Source organism: Anomaloglossus baeobatrachus, chromosome 8 (assembly GCF_048569485.1).
Source record: "Anomaloglossus baeobatrachus isolate aAnoBae1 chromosome 8, aAnoBae1.hap1, whole genome shotgun sequence".
NCBI classification, from domain to species: Eukaryota; Metazoa; Chordata; class Amphibia; order Anura; family Aromobatidae; genus Anomaloglossus; species Anomaloglossus baeobatrachus.
The window spans coordinates 208,287,279-208,306,315 of record NC_134360.1 but is presented as its reverse complement, the minus strand read 5'-3'; the positions used below and the strand labels follow the sequence as shown (position 1 = coordinate 208,306,315).

The 19,037-nt window shown below is 42.8% G+C and overlaps 1 protein-coding gene across 1 annotated transcript in view; it reads left to right on the top strand.

Annotated features, from left to right (window-relative positions):
* The window catches only part of DIO1 (iodothyronine deiodinase 1), a 41,021-nt gene that overhangs the window by 6,911 nt on the left and 15,073 nt on the right, over positions 1–19,037 (top strand). Inside the window, exon 2 of the mRNA XM_075321075.1 lies at positions 3,267–3,410. Within this exon, the coding sequence (XP_075177190.1) occupies positions 3,267–3,410 (144 nt within the window). The remainder of the gene's footprint in view (positions 1–3,266; positions 3,411–19,037) is intronic.

Genomic DNA, 19,037 nt, shown 5'->3' with positions numbered 1-19,037 from the left:
CATTCACCATGCTGCACACTCCCAAACGTGCTCCATTCCCCATGCTGCGCACCCCCCATCGTGCTCCATCCCCCATGCTGCACCAGCATCAGACTCTCTACCCGCAGCATCAGCCTCTCTGCCCGAAGCATCAGCCTCTCTCCTCCCAGCATCAGCCTCTCTGTCCCCAGCATCAGCCTCTCTGTCCCCAGCATCAGCCTCTCTCATCCCAGCATCAGCCTCTCTACCCGCAGCATCAGCCTCTCTACCCGCAGCATCACACTCTCTGTCCCCAGCATCAGCCTCTCTCATCCCAGCATCAGCCTCTCTCCTCCCAGCATCAGCCTTTTCTGTCCCCAGCATCAGCCTCTCTCCTCCCAGCATCAGCCTCTCTCCTCCCAGCCTACCCCAGCCTCAGCCTCCCCCAGCCTCTCTCGTCCCAGCATCAGCCTCTCTCCTCCCAGCATCAGCCTCTCTCCTCCCAGCATCAGCCTTTTCTGTCCCCAGCATCAGCCTCTCTCCTCCCAGCCTACCCCAGCCTCAGCCTCCCCCAGCCTCAGCCTCCCCCAGCATCAGCCTCTCTCCTCCCAGCATCAGCCTCTCTCTTCCCAGCATCAGCCTCTCTCCTCCCAGCCTACCCCAGCCTCAGCCTCCCCCAGCCTCAGCCTCCCCCAGCATCAGCCTCTCTCCTCCCAGCATCAGCCTCTCTCCTCCCAGCCTACCCCAGCCTCAGCCTCCCCCAGCATCAGCCTCTCTCCTCCCAGCATCAGCCTTTTCGGTCCCCAGCATCAGCCTCTCTCCTCCCAGCCTACCCCAGCCTCAGCTTCCCCCAGCATCAGCCTCTCTTCTCTCAGCCTCCCCATCCCAGCCTTCCCCAGGATCAGCCTCTCTCCTCCCAGCCTCCTCCAGCACACCGTGCTCCTCTGCCGACACTCACACACCCGATCGCATACACTGACACACACCCGATCGCATACACTGACACACACCCGATCGCATACACTGACACACACCCGATCGCATACACTCACACACACCCGATCGCATACACTCACACACACCCGATCGCATACACTGACACACACCCGATCGCATACACTGACACACCCCTGATCGCATACACTCACGCACACACACATTGACGATATCGCACATACGCGCTTATGCTCACAACATCCGGAGATACCACATGCTTCTGGCCATGTGATCCTCCGGCAGGTCCTGGAAGCTCACAGCACAGTATCGCCGCCGAGAAGCAAGCGATATCCCAGGATGTTGTGAGTATGTGGATGCGATGTGATGTGTGTGTGAAGTGTGTGTGTGTGTGAGGTGTGTGTGATCTGAAGTGTGTGTGTGTGTGTGTATGTGTGTGTGTGTGAGAGCGAGTGTGATCTGATGTGTGCGTGTGTGTATTTTCCGCCGCTGCAGGACCTTGATGTGTGGATGCGATGTGATGTGTGTGTGATGTGTGTGTGAGAGTGAGTGTGATCTGATTTGTGTGTGTGTGTGTGTGCTGTTATGTGTGTGCGTGTGTGTATTTTCCGCCGCTGCAGGACCTTGATGCGCTGGTAACTATGCTACCATGGTTACCAGCGTATCTCGTCCCCCGCTAGCACGGGAGCCCACATCAGCATACGCCGGCCAGCCCCAGCAGTGCGAAGGTATGTGTCGGCTGGTTTGGCGGCGTACGCTGATGTGGGCTCCCAGGGGTACAGTACTCACCTGGTAGTCGTGGCTCCCTGACCGTGTCGGTTCGGGGAATGTGTGGGGGGGCGGGGCCAGAGCTAGCGTGCATTGCGTGATGGGAGCGGGGCGTGGCCGAGTTGCCAATGCCTGCAGGGTGCCGGGGCGAGAGGCCAATCTGTGGGGGGGGGCGGAGCCTGGGCAAGCGGCCGGCCAATCCGTGTGGGGGCGCAGCCTGGGCGAGCGGCCAATCTGTGCGGGGGGCGGGGCCATGGCGAGCCCAGCGGCCAATCAGCTTTGTGTCACCGTAAGGACACAATTTTGGAGCAAGACAGACAGACAGACAGACAGAATAAGGCAATTATATATATAGATAATAATTTTTTATATTCAGCCTCACATACGAAGTTATATAAAAACAGATAAAATTAAAATTAAAATTTTCCGGACAAAACATAGTCTATGACGTTCCCTGAGTCACAAAAGTTCGTGATTGTAAATACGACGGTGCGGATTCCTTTAGTGGACATACATACACACACACACACACACACACATACATACATACACTCAGCTTTATACAGTGTGTCCACCCATATCGTGTCCACCGCCATTAACTTGAGAACGGCGGCAGCTATAGGAATAGAAGTGGTGTCTAGGTATAGTAAAGTATCCATGCGCTAAGCAATGAAACAACCTATAGCGCCACCTGGTCGAAAACAACAGAGTTAGTATTTTTATCTCGAAAACGGAACGAGATGGAGAAAAAAAGTGAATTACAAAGTTGCAGGGCATCATCAATTCAATACGAATCGTCACCTTGCATACAGAAATGCTATGATTAGAACATGTAAAACTCACAAGGCTGCGGACGTGAAGCGATACCTCATAGAGACCTTCCTACAAGTCATTGGGTATGGTGGCTGTGTGGAGTGGCCTCCGCGCTGACCTGACCTGACCCCATTGGACTTCTTTCTGTGAGGTCACATCAAACAGCAGGTGTATGCGACCCCTCCACCAACATTGGAGGACATGCGACGACGTATCACAGATACTTGTGCAAATGTGTCACCTACCATATTGCACAACGTGCAGCAAGATACAGTATGCTGTGCAGAGTCCAGATGTGCATTGCAGCTGACGGTGGCCACTTTGAGCATCAAAGTTAGATGAGCGCCATATGCGTGACCAGCATTCAATGTTTTGGGGGGGTCATGGGTTTCATATCATAGCATTTCTGTATGCAAGGTGTCGTTCGTATTGAATTGATGATGCCCTACAATTTTTTAATTCACTTTTTTTCTCTATCTCGTTTTCGAGATAAAAATGCGAACTCCGTTGTTTTCCACCAGGTGGCGCTATAGGTGGTTTCATTGCGCAGTGCATGGCTACTTTACTATCCCTAGACACCACTTCTATGCCTATAGCTGTCGCCGTTCTCAAGTTAATGGCGGTAGACAGGATATGGGTGGACATACTGTATATTAGATATACACAGTATATACAGTATATAAAATACTAAAAATACAGAATGAGAATGTTCATGAGCTATAATATGTGAAAATGTGTTTCTTATGTCATTTTTTAAATTCATTTTTTCTCAGGTCAGCGTCCTTTGGTCCTCACATTTGGCAGCTGCACATGACCTCCGTTTCTTTTCAGGCTTAGCGAGTACAATAAGCTTGTCCAGGATTTCTCCTCTGTGGCAGATTTTTTGATTATCTACATTGATGAAGCCCATGCAGAAGGTATTGTTTGTGTGAATAATCATACTACAGACCAGTTTTTGGGAGATTGGCTTTACTTAAAAGCTATGCACACCTTCAGGTTCATCTTTTTCTTAATGCATGCATTTTGGACTAAATATATTTTTTCAATTGGATTTTATTAAAAACTAGCTGTACTACCCGGCTTCGCCCGGATTAATAACTGCTGTTAACAAAATAGAATGTATTAACATTCCCGGGATAGAATGTACAAATAGAATGTATTAACGCCCGGGATAGTAACTGTCTCTCTGTTTCTCTCCCATTCTCTGTCTGTCTCCCCCTCTGTATATATCTGTCTCTCTCTTTCCCTGTCTGTCTCTTTCCCTGTCTGTCTCTGACTGTCTCTGTCTCTTTCTCCGTCTGAATCAATCTCTTTCCCTGTCTATCTATTTCTGTCACTTTCCCTGTCTGTCTCTTTCCCTCTCTTAACCTGTCTCTCTCTTTCCCTCTCTTTCCCTGTTAGTCTGTCTCTTTCCCTGTCAGTCTGTCTCTTTCCCTGTCAGTCTGTCTCTTTGTGTCTGTCTCTTACCCTGTCTGTCTGTTTCTTACCCTGTCTGTGTCTGCCTCTTTCCCTGTCTGTGTCTGTCTCTTTCCCTGGCTGTATTGTGACACGCCAACATTCCATATAAGGGCGTGGCTGCGCATTCTTCTGAAGTTCTGGCTGCACTGTGGCTCCTAGCTCCATTCGCTTTAATGGAGGCAGGTTTTTTGGTGAATAACTGTAAAGAGCGGGGTTAATATTTCCCCTCAAAACATAGCCTATGACGCTCTCGGGGTCCAGAAGTGTGAGTGTGCAAAATTTTGTGGCTGTAGCTGCGACGGTGCAGATGCCAATCCCGGACATACATACACACACACACACACACACACACACACACGCACACACACACACATTCAGCTTTATATATTAGATGTTTGCACCATATGACTTTTACAGGCTGTTAGTTACTGCTCACTGCTGGCTCCAGAGTGAGTTAACTGATAGTCTGGCAGTGAGCTTATTCTGATGGTAGAGTTTAGAATCATTTTATATGTCTTTTTCTGAGCCCGTCTTAGCAGATTTATGATCAAAGTTTGCCTTATCTTTTATGCGTTCATAAATCAGCTAAGAGAAGCTCAGATATGAGAATGTCAGAATGACCACACTGATGGATTCTCAGTTAACTCAGTACCCAAAGATGTGTAAATGTAAGGGAAACAAAGACTCTCTAAAAACCAAACGGATGAAAATTTGTAATAAAACTCAATTGCAAGAATGTATATTTTTGTGTACAAAATGCAAACATTTAAAGGGCATCCGTCAGTATGAACAACCCTCCTAAGCCGCAGATATGGGCATGTAAGTCATACAAAGTTGAACCATCCCAAGATCTGTAAAACGGTGCAAAATTTGGAATGAAAAGCAATTATAGAAATGACATTATGTAATATAAAAACCCAAACCCCTTTCATTTTCCTGATGATGACACTACGCAGCAACAACTGGCCACCTGATGCTGGGATCTAATCCTGATTGCGGGGGTCTCAGCATCGGGAAACCTTGTGATGTACTGAATGTCTGGAGACCCTTCCAATGAAATAGTAATTTCCAAAGTGGGCACCTATATACATAAAATAGTTAATTTAATGCAGATGGACTTGTCACTTTTTTTGCAGCATCATAGTTATTATAACAATGGTAGAAAAAAAAGATTGAAGTTTTTTTTTCTCCACTGAAATCAATAAGATTATATATATATTTTATATATATAATATATTTTATATATATATGTAAAACGAAAATCCACATAAAACTCAGTGTGACCATGCGCATACAGAGATTGGACGGTTCCTTCAGACTAGGTTCCCACGAGGAGTATTTGATATACTGTATTTCATACACAAGAAAAGCAGCAGGAAAAAGAAAAAAATCCAGCACTCGTGTCCAGGAAATGTAATAAAATTTGCTTCTTTTATTTATTCAATTTTCATAGTAAAATTGGATCATATCCACAAAGTATAAAAAATCCCCATAATGACAGGATGGGATGACAGAGGAGTACGTGTTTCGAGCTGCATGCTCTTAATCTCAATCCACATTGAATGAACAACCACATGGGGATTTAAAGGGAAAAAAGGAAAAAAAAAAACAAAACAAACCATCATTTCATTTTATCAAAGCCGTGTACCAATTTCAAATGCATTAATATATATTTCTTAATTCATCTCTTAAATTCATGCCTTGAGGGGCTCTAGTCTCCATCAAGAAAATCCATTTTGCCTCCTTCTTGCGCATGATTTTTGTGATATCACCCCCTCTATGTGGTAACACAATTTTCTCAATAGCATTCACACGGCAGCTGTTTGTGCAGCCACCGTGAACAGAGATAAAGTGTTGTGAAGCACCTGAAGGGCTTCTGCTACTTCTGTTACAAGCATCATATAGGTGTTCTGAAATCGTTTTCCTAAGGCTACGGCCAGTGCTTCCAATATACTGAATATTACATGTATCGCATGTAATGAGATACACGACATGAGTTGTACTACAGTTTATAAAAGAATTGATATTATATTCTTTTTTCGTTACACTAGATACAATTTTTTTCGTGTTAGGCATATATTTGCACAAGCCGCATACCTTCTGTCCACACCTATATGAGCCCGTAACAGATAGCCAATTATACACCCCACCTCTATTACGATTTGTATGGTCACTGGGAGAGATCATAGAGGCAATAGTGTTGTTACGTTTAGAGACAAATTTTATTCCCTCCTCAAGAATATTTTTAACGGTATCATCCGTACTGAGTATAGGGAGATATTTCTTAATGATGTTGACAATAGAATAAAAATCCATACTATATTTAGTGGAAAATACAATTGATGGCTGTTTATGTGTGAGGTCCATTTGTTTGTTCAATAGATACTGATCTCTGGTTTTAGAATCTGCACGTGCTTTAGCTTTGGAAATAATCGCATCAGAGAAACCCCGACAGAGAAACCTTTCCCTAATGATCCTACATTCTTTCACATATGCTTCCTCTGATGAGCAACACCTCCTTGCCCGTATGAACTCTCCTGTGGGAATGTTATCCACTACATGTTTTGGATGACAGCTATTAGCGTGGAGCAGGGAATTCCCTGCTGTCGGCTTTCTAAATAAACTGCAAGTTACACCCTCATTCCCAGGTTTAGATGAAAAAATAACATCCAAAAATGTAATTTGTTCTTTATGATGTTCATATGTAAACCCAAGATTGTAGGGGTTGTTATTTAGATATGTCATGAAATCTACAATCTCCTCATCCTCCCCTTTCCACACAATGATCACGTCATCAATATAACGGAGGAATATTGCAATATTATGTGAAAATGGGTTGTCCACAGAAAAAATGTTTCCCTCCTCCCACCAAGACAAATAAATATTTGCTAGGGAGGGGGAAAATTTCGCACCCATAGCACAGCCTTGAGTCTGGACATAGTAACTACCCATGAAGGTGAAAAAATTGTTTTTTAATAAAAACTAAGTCACATCCAAAATAAAATTTTGAAGATCAGATGAGTAGCCACTATGTCCAGACATATGATGTTTCAAGGCCATGAGGGCTAATTCATGGGGTATGGAAGTGTACAAGCTGGTAATGTCACAGGTTAGCCAGCTGTATCCTTCTTTCCATGAAAAATTAGAAAAAATACTCAGAATGTGTTTGGTATCTCTTACATAGCTTGGTGAGATTTGTGCCAATGATTGTAAACGTAAATCCAACCATTCTGATAGATGCTCAGTCATAGAACCAATCCCTGATATAATAGGTCTGAACTCTGGAGGAAAGCGATTTTTATGCGTTTTCGGTAAAGCGTGAAACAATGGAATAATAGATGTTGATGGATTTAAATATTCACTTTGCTTTGTCGAAATTACCCCAAGTTGCACACCCTCCTCCAGAATTCTAGATAAACATTTTTTTACCTCATTAATGGGATTATTAGAAATTTTTTTATAAATGGAATTTTCTCTAAGCATTTTGTTTAGTTCCATTTCATAGAGTCCAATATCCAAAACTACAACAGAACCGCCTTTATCAGATCTTTTAATAACGATACTGTTGTTATCCTGTAACTGGGATAAGGCGGTCTGTTCATGTATGCTCAAATTATGATTAATATTTTTTTTACTTTTTTTCAATTTAATTAATTCAGATTCTACAACATTTTGGAAATCTTCCATACTCGTGGTTTTAGATTGAGTAGGATAGTAGTTTGGATTAGGAACTCTATTTGAAAACCGTGTATCACAATGATTTTGGGATTCTGAGCCTAGATCAGAAAGGTCACATAATACAATCAAAGACATTTGTTCAGAAAAGGTGGTAGGAAAAAATTCACAAGCTGTATTAGTTTCATCGGGGCATACAGGTTCAATATCATTACAGAAAAAATGTTTCTTAATGGTTAAACGTCTGATGAATTTATTAACATCTAAAAGGGTTTCAAAGACGTTGAACCTCGTAGTTGGGACGAAATTCAAACCTCTTTGCAAAACACTTATCTGATCTTCATTTAAGACATTGGCTGACATATTTAATACCGTAAGGTCATTATGGCCCCCTAATAATTCCCTCTCCGGGTTCGGTGAAAGAAAATGTCCTTTTCTATTGTGGTGTTTCCGTCCGGCCCGTCTGTAATGTTGTTTTTCTTTTTTGTTTTTTTTGGGAATTTTTCCTGGGTGTTTTTTGACAGATTCATCTGGGCAGTCCGTGTATTCAATACAGAAGATCCCTCAGAATCTGTAGTATCAATGTTGTTATCAGAGGAATCCATTTCCGTAGAGGAAAAACTTACTCTTTTTCTGATAATTGATCTGGGTGTCTGTCTGTATTGTCTCCGATTCTGGGGCCAATCATATACCTGGTTGTTTTCGTAGTCAAAAACATCTCTTTTGAACTTTTTTTCCTTCATAAGAGTAATAGAATCTTCCAATTTAGTTAAATTATTGCTGATTTTTTCTTTGAGGATAGAAAATTGTGAATTACTGGAATAGGTTTTTAATTCAACCTCAATCTCTTTGACTTTTGATTCCGTCTCATTTAATTTCAACAGTTCTCTCTCTGTAATCAGCTTAATAAGTTTGAGGGAGCATTCAGAGAGGACAGTGTCCCATTCCTTCAGAAAATCAGTATCAAACTCAGTGGTAGGTCGTTTTTTTATCCTCAGTCCTCTGGGGATCATTTTCTGATCCAAGTAAGCGGATAAGGTTTTAAAATCCCACCATGTTTTCAGCCGAGATGTCATATGCTTCTCCAATTGATGCATTAAAGTATTCAGATCATTCTGATCTTGTGAGGTTGTATCCCCAGCTTTATGTAGAAAAATATTTGCTGCTCTGTTAAGTCTTGTCTGACAATTAACATTGAAAAAATCATCGGTATTCGTAGAAATATTAGGATTAGGGGTCTCCATATTCAAATACATAAAGATCCGTTGGTGTGATCCAATAAACACACTTGTATTGCAGAGAAATTCATAAGATCAAGGGAGCACGAAGGCCATAACAACAGAGAAACAGAAAGGTAGAATCAGCTCACCCAGATCACATGGAGACTCCAATGAAGGACAGGTGCACGGGAAGGCCGGCCCGGCCAAGAAACTCCAGGAAAAAGAAAAAAATCCTGCACTCGTGTCCAGGAAATGTAATAAAATTTGCTTCTTTTATTTATTCAATTTTCATAGTAAAATTGGATCATATCCACAAAGTATAAAAAATCCCCATAAAGACAGGATGGGATGACAGAGGAGTACGCGTTTCGAGCTACATGCTCTTAATCTCAATCCACATTGAATGAACAACCACATGGGGATTTAAAGGGAAAAAAGAAAAAAAGAAAAAAAAAAAAAAAGGAGGAGGAAAAATTTGAATTTAAGACGGATATGACACCATAGAAAAAAGTCAGAACCAAACAAAATAGCAGCAGATAAAAACAGAGCAGAATAACTAAGTACATTGTATGAATAGCAACCCCATATATACATATATAGAGAGGGGACGATCTGCAGTAAAAGTATGCAAAGTGACAAAACACATGTATCAAATATATTCTAGACGTACAAGTGCATCCTTATATATTTTATATTATAAATTTTTATCGACATTGTACATATAAGGAAAAAAAAAAACAAAAAAAAAACCCAAAAAAAACCAAACCATCATTTCATTTTATCAAAGCCGTGTACCAATTTCAAATGCATTAATATATATTTCTTAATTCATCTCTTAAATTCATGCCTTGAGGGGCTCTAGTCTCCATCAAGAAAATCCATTTTGCCTCCTTCTTGCGCATGATTTTTGTGATATCACCCCCTCTATGTGGTAACACAATTTTCTCAATAGCATTCACACGGCAGCTGTTTGTGCAGCCACCGTGAACAGAGATAAAGTGTTGTGAAGCACCTGAAGGGCTTCTGCTACTTCTGTTACAAGCATCATATAGGTGTTCTGAAATGCTCCCTCAAACTTATTAAGCTGATTACAGAGAGAGAACTGTTGAAATTAAATGAGACGGAATCAAAAGTCAAAGAGATTGAGGTTGAATTAAAAACCTATTCCAGTAATTCACAATTTTCTATCCTCAAAGAAAAAATCAGCAATAATTTAACTAAATTGGAAGATTCTATTACTCTTATGAAGGAAAAAAAGTTCAAAAGAGATGTTTTTGACTACGAAAACAACCAAGTATATGATTGGCCCCAGAATCGGAGACAATACAGACAGACACCCAGATCAATTATCAGAAAAAGAGTAAGTTTTTCCTCTACGGAAATGGATTCCTCTGATAACAACATTGATACTACAGATTCTGAGGGATCTTCTGTATTGAATACACGGACTGCCCAGATGAATCTGTCAAAAAACACCCAGGAAAAATTCCCAAAAAAAACAAAAAAGAAAAACAACATTACAGACGGGCCGGACGGAAACACCACAATAGAAAAGGACATTTTCTTTCACTGAACCCGGAGAGGGAATTATTAGGGGGCCATAATGACCTTACGGTATTAAATATGTCAGCCAATGTCTTAAATGAAGATCAGATAAGTGTTTTGCAAAGAGGTTTGAATTTCGTCCCAACTACGAGGTTCAACGTCTTTGAAACCCTTTTAGATGTTAATAAATTCATCAGACGTTTAACCATTAAGAAACATTTTTTCTGTAATGATATTGAACCTGTATGCCCCGATGAAACTAATACAGCTTGTGAATTTTTTCCTACCACCTTTTCTGAACAAATGTCTTTGATTGTATTATGTGACCTTTCTGATGTAGGCTCAGAATCCCAAAATCATTGTGATACACGGTTTTCAAATAGAGTTCCTAATCCAAACTACTATCCTACTCAATCTAAAACCACGAGTATGGAAGATTTCCAAAATGTTGTAGAATCTGAATTAATTAAATTGAAAAAAAGTAAAAAAAATATTAATCATAATTTGAGCATACATGAACAGACCGCCTTATCCCAGTTACAGGATAACAACAGTATCGTTATTAAAAGATCTGATAAAGGCGGTTCTGTTGTAGTTTTGGATATTGGACTCTATGAAATGGAACTAAACAAAATGCTTAGAGAAAATTCCATTTATAAAAAAATTTCTAATAATCCCATTAAAGAGGTAAAAAAATGTTTATCTAGAATTCTGGAGGAGGGTGTGCAACTTGGGGTAATTTCGACAAAGCAAAGTGAATATTTAAATCCATCAACATCTATTATTCCATTGTTTCACGCTTTACCGAAAACGCATAAAAATCGCTTTCCTCCAGAGTTCAGACCTATTATATCAGGGATTGGTTCTATGACTGAGCATCTATCAGAATGGTTGGATTTACGTTTACAATCATTGGCACAAATCTCACCAAGCTATGTAAGAGATACCAAACACATTCTGAGTATTTTTTCTAATCCTTCATGGAAAAAAGGATACAGCTGGCTAACCTGTGACATTACCAGCTTGTACACTTCCATACCCCATGAATTAGCCCTCATGGCCTTGAAACATCATATGTCTGGACATAGTGGCTACTCATCTGATCTTCAAAATTTTATTTTGGATGTGACTTGGTTTTTATTAAAAAACAATTTTTTCACCTTCATGGGTAGTTACTATGTCCAGACTCAAGGCTGTGCTATGGGTGCGAAATTTTCCCCCTCCCTAGCAAATATTTATTTGTCTTGGTGGGAGGAGGGAAACATTTTTTCTGTGGACAACCCATTTTCACATAATATTGCAATATTCCTCCGTTATATTGATGACGTGATCATTGTGTGGAAAGGGGAGGATGAGGAGATTGTAGATTTCATGACATATCTAAATTACAACCCCTACAATCTTGGGTTTACATATGAACATCATAAAGAACAAATTACATTTTTGGATGTTATTTTTTCATCTAAACCTGGGAATGAGGGTGTAACTTGCAGTTTATTTAGAAAGCCGACAGCAGGGAATTCCCTGCTCCACGCTAATAGCTGTCATCCAAAACATGTAGTGGATAACATTCCCACAGGAGAGTTCATACGGGCAAGGAGGTGTTGCTCATCAGAGGAAGCATATGTGAAAGAATGTAGGATCATTAGGGAAAGGTTTCTCTGTCGGGGTTTCTCTGATGCGATTATTTCCAAAGCTAAAGCACGTGCAGATTCTAAAACCAGAGATCAGTATCTATTGAACAAACAAATGGACCTCACACATAAACAGCCATCAATTGTATTTTCCACTAAATATAGTACGGATTTTTATTCTATTGTCAACATCATTAAGAAATATCTCCCTATACTCAGTACGGATGATACCGTTAAAAATATTCTTGAGGAGGGAATAAAATTTGTCTCTAAACGTAACAACACTATTGCCTCTATGATCTCTCCCAGTGACCATACAAATCGTAATAGAGGTGGGGTGTATAATTGGCTATCTGTTACGGGCTCATATAGGTGTGGACAGAAGGTATGCGGCTTGTGCAAATATATGCCTAACACGAAAAAAATTGTATCTAGTGTAACGAAAAAAGAATATAATATCAATTCTTTTATAAACTGTAGTACAACTCATGTCGTGTATCTCATTACATGCGATACATGTAATATTCAGTATATTGGAAGCACTGGCCGTAGCCTTAGGAAAACGATTTCAGAACACCTATATGATGCTTGTAACAGAAGTAGCAGAAGCCCTTCAGGTGCTTCACAACACTTTATCTCTGTTCACGGTGGCTGCACAAACAGCTGCCGTGTGAATGCTATTGAGAAAATTGTGTTACCACATAGAGGGGGTGATATCACAAAAATCATGCGCAAGAAGGAGGCAAAATGGATTTTCTTGATGGAGACTAGAGCCCCTCAAGGCATGAATTTAAGAGATGAATTAAGAAATATATATTAATGCATTTGAAATTGGTACACGGCTTTGATAAAATGAAATGATGAGGTTTTTTTTGTTTTTTTTTGTTTTTTGTTTTTTTTCCTTATATGTACAATGTCGATAAAAATTTATAATATAAAATATATAAGGATGCACTTGTACGTCTAGAATATATTTGATACATGTGTTTTGTCACTTTGCATACTTTTACTGCAGATCGTCCCCTCTCTATATATGTATATATGGGGTTGCTATTCATACAATGTACTTAGTTATTCTGCTCTGTTTTTATCTGCTGCTATTTTGTTTGGTTCTGACTTTTTTTCTATGGTGTCATATCCGTCTTAAATTCAAATTTTTCCTCCTCCTTTTTTTTTTTTCTTTTTTTCCCTTTAAATCCCCATGTGGTTGTTCATTCAATGTGGATTGAGATTAAGAGCATGTAGCTCGAAACGCGTACTCCTCTGTCATCCCATCCTGTCTTTATGGGGATTTTTTATACTTTGTGGATATGATCCAATTTTACTATGAAAATTGAATAAATAAAAGAAGCAAATTTTATTACATTTCCTGGACACGAGTGCTGGATTTTTTTCTTTTTCCTGGAGTTTCTTGGCCGGGCCGGCCTTCCCGTGCACCTGTCCTTCATTGGAGTCTCCATGTGATCTGGGTGAGCTGATTCTACCTTTCTGTTTCACAAGAAAAGCAGCATATTCCAGTTCTGACATGAAATCTCAATTACATTAAAGTCAATTATTTAAATCGTATGCCCAGTTTGCTGGGTTTTTTTTTTTATGTTGCGGCAATTGACCAGCGATGAGCAGTTGGTCAGCTTTTTTCTCATCCAGATTCTAGATGCGAGAAAAGTCGCAACATGCTGCGATTTGCTGCCGAAAACGTCCGAGTCTCGCCAATACAAGTTAATGGGTGCGAGGAAAAAAAAAATGGACGTCACACGGACCAGGGCCGGCGCCAGCACCCGGCAAACCCGGTCAAATGCCGTGGCCCTGAGCTGCCGGGGGGTCCACTCGCGGTGGCAGGAGTGGCGCACCGCTACTCAGGGGGGGCCGGTGGCCGTGCTGTCACCGCCCCCCGCCGAGGATCGCGCTTTCAATTGCATCGGCCCCCCGCTGTGACTGTCGGCGTTCTTCTGATAGCTCTGCAGAGGACCGCGGTGACGTCACCACTGCGCGCCTGCTGAGAGGTCAGAGCGAGCGACAGCAATGGACGACGCGCCGAGGAGACCGGATCAGCGGGGGAACGACGAGAAGTGAGCCGCCCCTCTACTGACACTGGGCTCCCCTGACTCACAGGCCGGCCACTACACAGCGGCACTAGTACACATAGGGGCCCGGCAGCCGCTCTGCAGAGCCGGCTGCCGGGCCCCTATGTGTAGTGCCGCTGTGTAGTGGCCGACAATGCGACCGTGAGGGGGCCGGCCTGTGAGTCAGGGGAGCCCAGTGTCAGTAGAGGGGCCCCTGAAGAGGCCACCAGCCGTTTCTGAGCTGCAGGAGTGCTCCTGACCTGCACAGAAGACGGAATAAGCCATCCTGCAGGACCTGCGATGATGTCACGCCCATGTGACTGTGTGGGAGGAGACACAGGATGCCGGGCAGAAAGCAAGAGGAGATTTGCAGAAGATTTGAAGGAGATTTGGACACATGACTGGTAATAAGAAAAGAAGGGACATGAGGGAAAAGGGGGCTGCAGGGTGAGTGGCATGTGAGGGGTGCAGACTGTGACAGAAGGATGTGAAGGGGTGCAGAGTGTTTGAGAGGGGTAAGTTGGGGTACAGACAGGGTGAGATTTGTGGGCAGGGTGTGTGAGATATGGGGGTGTAGTGTGTGTGATCTGGGGGGTGCAGGCTGTGTGAGATGTGGGGGTGTAGTGTGTGTGATCTGGGGGGTGCAGGCTGTATGGGGAGCAGGGTGTGTGACATATGGGGGTGTAGTGTGTGTGATATGGGGGTGCAGGCTGTATGGAGAGCAGGGTGTGTGACATATGGGGGTGTAGTGTGTGTGATCTGGGGGGTGCAGGCTGTATGGGGAGCAGGGTGTGTGAGATATGGGGGTGTAGTGTGTGTGATATGGGGGTGCAGGCTGTATGGGGAGCAGGGTGTGTGACATATGGGGGTGTAGTGTGTGTGATCTGGGGGGTGAAGGCTGTATGGGGAGCAGGGTGTGTGAGATATGGGGGTGTAGTGTGTGATATGGGGGTGCAGGCTGTATGGAGAGCAGAGTGTGTGACATATGGGGGTGTAGTGTGTGTGATCTGGGGGGTGCAGGCTGTATGGGGAGCAGGGTGTGTGACATATGGGGGTGTAGTGTGTGTGATATGGGGGTGCAGGCTGTATGGAGAGCAGGGTGTGTGACATATGGGGGTGTAGTGTGTGTGATCTGGGGGGTGCAGGCTGTATGGGGAGAAGGGTGTGTGAGATATGGGGGTGTAGTGTGTGTGATATGGGGGTGCAGGCTGTATGGGGAGCAGGGTGTGTGAGATATGGGGGCAGGGGAGTAACTACCGCGGTCGCAGGGGTCGGAAGGAGAAGAGAGGTACTTGTTTTTTTATTTTGCTGGCTGCATGACACATGGAGGCCTCGGGGTGCTGTCTGCATGATACATGGAGGTCTATGGGACTACATAATAAACATGAAGGACACCTTATACATGGACTAGGGGTGCATTATACATGGAGGAGTATGGGGCTGCATAATACAAAATGAAGGACACCTTATACATGGAATATAGGGGTGCATTATACATGGAGGAGTATGGGGCTGCATAATACAATATGATGATTTATGGCGCTACATTATAATACATATAGGACTATGGGGGCTACATTATAATATATGGAGGAATATGGAGGCTACCTTATACATGGACTATGGATGTGCGTTATAAAACATGGAGGACTGTGGTGCAGTATAATATATGGAGAACTATGGGGTGAATTATAATACATGGAGAACTTTGGGGAAATGCATTGTAATACATGGAGAACTATGGGGGTGCATTCTAATATATCAAGGGTTATGTGGGACCCTTTATATTATACGTAAGGCTATGTGGGGGCCATTATAGTATTTGGAGATCTATATACAAGGGGGGATAAAGATACAAGTATGGGATGGAAATGTTTTGTCCTGAGGGAAAAAGGCTCTTTCCCTCAGCACCCAGCTTTCCCATGCTCTGCTGTACATCTCTCAGAACCCAGCTTTCCCATGCTCTGATATGGGAAAGCTGGGTGCTGAGGGAAAGATGTATAGCAGAGCATGGGATAGCTAGGTGCTGATGACCAGATGGATATCAGAACATGGGAAAGCAGGGTACTGATAGAGGGATTTGAGATCATGGGAAACCTGGGTGCTGAGGGTAAGAGCCAAGTGTCAGCGTCATTATCCTGTACCCCAAGTGTCAGTGTCATTATTCCGTACCCTAAATCTCGGTGTACGTGGAGGGGGGCCCCGGTCCAAATTTTGCACCAGGGCCCATCAAACTCTAGTTACGCCACTGAGTATTAATCACTGTATTCTACATGAGGGTGCCTACTGCTATCTGGCTATGCACTGTGCTGTATACAGGCTGTGCTATGTTATATAGCACAGCCTGTATATAGCACAGTGCAGAGCCAGATAGCAATAGGCACCCTCATGTAGCATACAGCTTGTATATAGCCTATATACAAGCTGTATGCTACATGAGGGTGCCTATTGCTATCTGGCTCTGCACTGTGCTATATACAGGCTGTGCTATATACAAGCTGTATGCTACATGAGGGTGCCTAATGCTATCTGGCTCTGCACTGTGCTGTCTGGGTCTGCACTGTACTATATAGGTCTGTGTACTACATGAGGATACCTAATGCTATCTGGCTCTGCACTGTGCTATATAGGTGCTGTGTACTATATGAGGGTGCCTAATGCTATCTGGCTCTGCACTGTGGTATATAGGGGCTGTATACTACATGAGGGTGCCTAATGCTATCTGACTCTGCAATGTACTACATGAGGGTGCTTAATGCTATCTGGCTCTGCACTGTGGTATATAGGGGCTATATACTACATGAGGGTGACTAATGCTATCTGGCTCTGCACTGTGGTATTTAGGGGCTGTATACTACATGAGGGTGCCTAATGCTATCTGGCTCTGCATTGTGCTATATGTGGGCTGTATACTACATGAGGGTGCCTATTGCTATATGTGTCTGCATCGTGCTATAAGTGGGCTATATACTACATGAAGGTGCCTAATGCTATATGTGTCTGCATTGTGCTATATGTGGGCTGTATACTACATGAAGGTGCCTAATGCTATCTAGGTCTGCATTGTGCTATATGGGGGCTGCTTAATGTTATATGGGTGCTGCATAGTGCATATGGGGGCTACATAATACTATATGGAGGACAATGGGGGCTTCATAACACAATATGGGGGCTGCAAACTACTATACCCCCAGAGTTGTATGTCCCCTCCACCCAGGTGCTTTATACCCCCTCAGAGCTGTATGTCCCCTCCCCACCCCAGAGCTGTATACCCCCAGAGCTGCATGTCACCCCCCACCTCACAGCTGTTTGTCCCCCCCCACCTCAGTCACTGCCCTCTTCTAGAGCTGTATGCCCCCCATTGCTGTATACCCCTTTCCTCAGTAATATATATTCCCCCAGTAATGTGTTTGTCCCCAGCCTCTCTTGTGATGTATATACAGCAGTGTTAGTGTGCTCTATGTTCGGCCATGTCTGTTAGACAAGCCGGGAGGTGAGTGAGGCTGTTGCTGGCTTCCCAATATTAGAAATATATATACAGGATAAATATATAAAAATAATGTGTGTGTGTGTGTGTGTGTGTGTGTGTGTGTGTATGTATGATGTGTATCTATGTATGTCAGTGTATATGACTGTGTCTAGATTTATGTGTTTTTGTGAATTTCTCTTTAAATAAGTATGCGTACGTATGCCTGTATGTGTATGTATCTGTGCATGTCTATGTGTGGATGGGGCCCACTGAGACTCTTTCGCCCAGGGCCCACAAAAACCTGGAGCCGGCCCTGACACGGACCATCCTAGTGACGTTCATTTTTATGGATATATTACTATCATATTAAGAAGAAGAAAAAATGGAGCTTACAAGGCTATTGTTGCAAAAATATCCAAATTTTTATTATACAAAATTCATATTATATTAAAATCGTTACGATCAGTATAGAAAAGGTACATCTACGGTGCTTACATAGAGAAAAAGGTGAATTACCACACATAAATGGGAGAGCAAAGGTGATAACACCCCAAATAAGCATGAAGGGACAAAGGGTCATAAGTGAATATAGATGGCTGGCTAGTGACTATGGCGTCTCTGTCTTGATAATAACCATAATTCTATGTAGCCCAATCAGCATAGATCTATAAGGCAGGACAGAGATTTGCCAAATATCAAGCTAAACATGACAAAAAGTCACAGAATGACCAACAAGTATGGCGCCTTCACCCTGGCTGGACACATAAAGTAGTGTAGCCAAATCGGCATATGTCCGTTTTATGCCGGATAGGGATCGCCGGAAAAAAGCCAGTCACATGAAAAAGACCCTAAGAACCCATAACTTACACATGGTTAAGAAGAGGGGCAAGCACCAGAGCATCAGGGATGAAGCCAGCAGATGTAATCCGTGCGAAACGCGCGTAGGAAGGCTCGTGGCACTGTCCTGGGACGCTCTGGTGCTTGCCCCTCTTCTTAACCATGTGTAAGTTATGGGTTCTTAGGGTCTTTTTCATGTGACTGGCTTTTTTCCGGCGATCCCTATCCGGCATAAAACGGACATATGCCGATTTGGCTACACTACTTTATGTGTCCAGCCAGGGTGAAGGCGCCATACTTGTTGGTCATTCTGTGACTTTTTGTCATGTTTAGCTTGATATTTGGCAAATCTCTGTCCTGCCTTATAGATCTATGCTGATTGGGCTACATAGAATTATGGTTATTATCAAGACAGAGACGCCATAGTCACTAGCCAGCCATCTATATTCACTTATGACCCTTTGTCCCTTCATGCTTATTTGGGGTGTTATCACCTTTGCTCTCCCATTTATGTGTGGTAATTCACCTTTTTCTCTATGTAAGCACCGTAGATGTACCTTTTCTATACTGATCGTAACGATTTTAATATAATATGAATTTTGTATAATAAAAATTTGGATATTTTTGCAACAATAGCCTTGTA